We start from the raw sequence: 5,472 nt of genomic DNA, 5'->3' as shown, positions 1-5,472 counted from the left end.
CTGTTTTACATATGCTACTCACTGTTCTTTGAAGTGCAGAAGATGCTGTTTGAGGTGAGACATACCCAAAGAAAAGCCCTTAAAGTCCTTAATTGGATAATTATAACTATCAGAGGCTAGTTTTTAATCAACTCAACTTTTCTGATGGGGAAGAGGGATGAAGAGGCCATGTCAGGTACTCCCTCTTCTTTGCAGTTAGTGACATTTTTAGTCTTGTTTCCTGACTATATATAGACAAGGAGAACATCTTAATTGGGATCTGCTATTTTTCAAATAATTCAGTGAGCACTGCACATGAAATAATTCCCAAAGCTTTATTCAGGACACGGGATCTCATAGTGCTTGGTACTGTACAAAAAACAGAACAAAACACAGCCCCTGCGTTGAAGAATTGAACCTACTTTAAGACATGGGGAAGAAAGGACAGAGATGGGGACAGGGCTAAGAATAGGTCTGTACCCTGGGTAGTTATGTGCACAGATTGATGCGTGTGAGATTGCTTATGGAAGCAGGTTAGCAAACAGAGATAAGCCAAAAACTACCCAACTCAGCCTCAGCTGGCAGTTTCCAGGAGGCTCAACAGGAAAGAGGTCTCAAGAAAAAGCAGTTTCTTCAAAAACATGGGAGAGTAGTTCTATCTAAAAGGGTTGGTGTGGGAGGATGAAAGAGTGAAGGACAGAGACGGGCAGCTAGAGAGGGAGGTGAGGGGAGGAGATTCTCTTTTGCTGGGTCAAAGAAAGACACAGCTGCTTCTATGCATAAGCTATTGCATATAACAAGTTACCACCTTGAACTAGCATTACAGCAGGTGCAACACAAATAGCAACTTTTTGCTCCTTACAAATACCCCAGCAATACAGACTTGCCTCTTCCCAGCATGCGTTTCTGAGGACCAGCCCTTAAATCAGGCACAGGCAAACAGGTGCAACTTCTAAGCAGCTATTTTACAACCAGCAGCTCTAGACTGCTCCTTATTTTGATTATACTATTACAGTCCGAAGCCTGCTCCCAGCCACATATCCAGCAGATATCTATGGTATTGGAAAAACTGAGCAATTCTTGTGATATTCGAGGTAATCATTGCCCAATAATTGTTGTCTGACAAATAACTTTTTTTCTAAGTGTCTGTCATGTAAAGCAATTCTTACCTGCAGACTCTGTAGGAGAATCTTTGGATGAAGTTGATTCTTCTGAAGGAGTGGTTGCTTCTGACGGCAGCTGCAACTCGGTGGGAAGAACTCCTCCGTTATGAGCTAGTGTTTGGGCAGCCAATTGAATGTTGCCTTGAAAGACTTTTAGAGCTTCCTCAGCTGATTCCCGATCAAAACCCATGTACACCAACTAGTCAAGAAACAAACTGTAAGTCTGGGAGGCTGATTTACAACTATAGGTCTGCACCACAAGCAATAATGGGTATTTACAGGAATGTGACTGACCTCAGGACCACCCATCCCTTTACAGTTAAGTGTGACAGTAGTACTAAGGAAATCTGTAGTAATTTCTGACATGGGGCTGGGGGCCTGAAAACTACAGAGTTGTTGTGTGGGAGCTCAGAGCTGAGGATACAGAGCAAAAACAGGGCTTTTTGATGACTGGGCTGAGCAGATAAAGCATTTAATTTAAAACAGGAAATCTGAACCCTATCAATTTGAACATGCCTGTTTATTTCCTCATTTATGAGTTCTATGAAGCACTGTCTATCTTTTCTCCTCTATCTTTGCAATGAATTGGGGGAGATGCCGCTGCATGTTCTCAGCTGCTGATATTGACCTGATTACTGAATAGCACCAAAGCAAGGCAGTTACAACAGGGAGAAAGGTAGGCATTTTGGCTCTTCCCCACAAATACTACGTTCAGTATCTGCATTCTTGTTTTCATCCCTGGTCCAGCACATCATGACAAAACAGAATTTTATCTCCACCTCTGAACATGCAATACTGGCAGGACCCCAACACCTTAATCAGCAATATGCATGCCCCAGAACTTTACTGGCTTCTTTCCCCTCAAGTGACAAAGATCAGTGGGGAGTACAACACCTGCAAAGATTTGCAAAAGAAGATCTAATGTGGCTGTTTAACTGGCTAATGGGATGAAATAGCACTTTTGGTATAAACATGGTCTACTTTTTCAAAATCAAGCTACAATGCAGTCTTAGGTTTCTTAAGGTAAAACTTACCTGGTCAATACTTTCTTTAGGAACCTGAAACTGGTTCATTGTCACAGGATTGTTGTCATCATTTTCCAAGAATAACTGAGGATTACTAACAAGAATCTAAATAGAAAGGGGTACATAAGTAATACAGCTGTGTCATTCCTCCATGCAGACACACATTATAATTAGAGGCTGGGAAAAGTTCTATTAAGTTCATGAACTAAGGTTCCTTCTAGACTTTCCAAAGATTAAGTGTAGTAAAAAGCTGAAAAATCAGAGCACCCTTCTCCTGTAAAAGCAGAGCAATTAAAAAGGTAATTGTGTATACCACAAGAGAGATCCTTACTATTCTGATAGATCAGTGATCCTCAAACAGGATGCTGCAGCACTCTATGGTGCCTTGAGATTGTTCCAAGGGCACCACAGGGTGCCACAAAATGTTGGCACTGTTAATTATGCAAACATGATTCACAAGATAAATCTAGAGATTTCAAACAGGAATCCACAGGGTTAAATAACTCTGACCTGTTGTAGTCTGAGTTCTTTGCAACAGAATAATTGCTCTATTATATTTTCATAGTTAAAAAAAAAAAAGAGGGAAAACTAAGACCTGATGTTTTCCAAGAAGTGCCTCAAGCCTAAAAAGGCTGAAAACCACTGTGCTAGGTATATATATTTGGCTTCTCTGTCACTTCTTTTGAGCCACAAATCGCCCCAGGAGAAGGAGGAAGATTCCCTACCAATTTGTGCTGCTGTCCTGTCTTAAAATACTTATGCTATATCATGAGATATGGATGATGCTCTAAGGGAGGTGACTGAAAAGGCCTAAAAGAGCTCACTGTTGGAAACTTGGGCTGATTTGTGAACCTGAATCTCTTCTCTTAATGCGTTCCATTGTTCCTTTACAGCCTCCTTATATTGTTGTAATTCATCTCTCCTGGATGCCCACACACTCAAAATACTAGTAGACAACTGGCCAAATAAACCTGGTGTAATTATGCTAAGTTCTAGTGTTCATACTTTATTTTCAGTCTTTCCATGTAGAATGAGAGAAAAGTGGTGCTAGAAGGGACCTCAGGAAGTCAGATGCATCATTTTGGTCTGTCCTAAAATCCTTTTGCTACTCCTCTGAGATCCATCTTGGACAGTCTTCTCTGCATGGCCATGAGTGAGAGTTAATATGCTGTTCTAACTTCTCTATAGGAAACTGTATATCTAAATGTGTTTAGCTTTTATGTCAATATGGGAAACACAAATATTCATCTGTTAGAAAGAGAATGACATACTAGTGCAGGGGGCAAAATAGCAGATCTGGCAGACAGCCAGACTCCACTTGTAAGCAGCCCCTGCCCCAAGCTGTCATGGCCCCACTGGTCCCAGGGTCTCTTGGGAGACTGGCCAGGAACAGTGCAGGCAGGGCATGCAGTTAGGTGAGGAGCTACTCTGGGTCCAGGATCGTGTGGTGGTACTATCATAGGGTGCGGGCAGAGCCACAATCTGCTCTCTGCACACCCCTGCCTGCAGAACCCACGCTTGTTGCAGGGACGTACAGAAGATCATGGCTCTGCCCCAGCCCCACCACACCTACCCATCTCACTCCCAGTCACAGCCCCATCCCAGCCGCCTGGCCACGTGCCCTTCCTGCGTGGGTCCTGCTCCTGGCAGTGGGTATGGGGTGGATGGGCTGAAATCCCCAGGCAGCAGGGCTGGGGCTGGCAGCAGCAGCCAGGAGCTGCCACCGCAGGGGCTGCTGGGAAATGGAGTCCGCCAGGGCCCCAATCCAGCCCGTGGACTGCATTTTGCCTACCCCTGCACTAGTGGGATCAGCAGAGAGGAATTGAGCCAGCCCAACTGGTCACTTTATGATTTTAAAATCTGACCCTCTATTGACTGCCTGTTCATTTTTAGGTAGCATTTAAGTGGGTGGCTGATTTTACAATATCTTAAATAGCTTGGAACGCACATACTTGAAACTTCTCCCGATGGGATACTCTAATAGAAATACTCAGGTTGGAACCCTTTCCTAAGAAACTTTGAGGTTTTCATTCCCTGGTAGATCCTGAACAAGAATTTGTTAATTTTCAGGGCTTTCTTGGAATTAAAGATGGATAAAATCTGGTATGTTAGGGGGAAGAGTGTGTTTATATATTTTAATCTTGGATTAATTTTTGGATTAATTTTTGATACAGTGAAACTAGCCTCCTGATTCTGGACTTCTTTGTATTTCTTTTATTTTATAAGTATTGTTAAACTGCCCAGAATGGTTGTACATATATGAAAAAATAGTAAAGTGTTGCCCTTTTAACAGTTTAGGGAGTACTAGTTTAATCCTGTAGGAAGCTAAAAATAACCAAGTCTGAAAAATCACACAGGCTTGCCAGGATGATTTTTATCACTTTGTATGGATAAAGTCCATTGGATAGCCCCAAATTTGGAGGTCGTTTACCTGAAAAGCATTATCCAAGTTTCCATTTGCTTGATGAAGAGCCTTCTGAGCAGCTCGCTCTGAATAGCCCATGTTTTTCAAAGTATTTATGTCCTCCTGTCGTTGCCGCCTCTTTTTTCTTTCCTCTCTCCTTATTTCTGCCTTTGTCTATAAAAGCAGAGTCATTAAAAAGCTAATTGTATAAAAGAGTTAATCTACCAGAGGATTGCAAGATCATAGGAAAGTAGGGACCTCATGAAGTCATCTAGTCCAGCCCTATACTCAAGGCAGGTTCATCTTTGGCTAGACCATTCCACTGATGGATCACTACTACTCTGATATTTACTTGACTTCTCCTGGGGGTAATGGTAGGAAAATTTCCTCTGAGCTGCTGAAAAATCTCCAGCATCTACGGTAGCCATTAAGGTTGGATTTTCTCAGGATCAGGCCCTTGTTTATTAAGCTCACAGTGGTCCTAGTCTAGTAAGTATTAGATCAGATTTATAGATGGATATGCTACAAGTGGTCGAGTGACTTGTCCAAAGTTAGACAAGGTGGGTAAATCGGATATCTTTTATTAGACCAACCAAAATACTTGGAAAAATTCTTCTAGGCAAGCTATCGGGTACAATTACCCTTCATTTGGCAGAGGAAACATCTGTAGATGGTCCGTGCTCTTCCTGGATGGAGTAGTAAAGCAGCCGGAGGCCAGTATGTATGCAAGAAAGCCCATCAGTTAAAATGTAAATTGAGGTGGTCAGTAGGTGAGAGACAAGTGGCCTTAGACCAACACTGCTATAACCTACAGCAGGGGTTGGCAACCCCTGGCATGTGTGCCGAGCATGGCATGTGAGGCCATTTTCCTCGGCACACGTTGGGGCTGGGGAGGCAGCAG

The 5,472-nt window shown here is 42.8% G+C and overlaps 1 protein-coding gene across 5 annotated transcripts in view; it reads right to left on the bottom strand.

Moving 5' to 3' along the window:
- Window positions 1-5,472, bottom strand: part of NUB1 (negative regulator of ubiquitin like proteins 1) — a 27,775-nt gene that overhangs the window by 791 nt on the left and 21,512 nt on the right. For all 5 annotated transcript variants that reach the window (XM_006020764.3, XM_025200455.1, XM_006020766.3 and 2 more), the window contains 3 exons: window positions 4,599-4,745; window positions 2,177-2,272; window positions 1,149-1,341 (listed from right to left, as the gene is read on the bottom strand). In XM_006020764.3, coding sequence (XP_006020826.1) covers window positions 1,149-1,341; window positions 2,177-2,272; window positions 4,599-4,745 — 436 coding nt within the window. The remainder of the gene's footprint in view (window positions 1-1,148; window positions 1,342-2,176; window positions 2,273-4,598; window positions 4,746-5,472) is intronic.

The sequence above is a fragment of the Alligator sinensis genome, unplaced genomic scaffold, assembly GCF_000455745.1.
Source record: "Alligator sinensis unplaced genomic scaffold, ASM45574v1 scaffold599_1, whole genome shotgun sequence".
Classification (NCBI taxonomy): Eukaryota; Metazoa; Chordata; order Crocodylia; family Alligatoridae; genus Alligator; species Alligator sinensis.
Note: the sequence above shows the minus strand (reverse complement) of the source record. Positions and strands in the feature narration are given on the sequence as shown.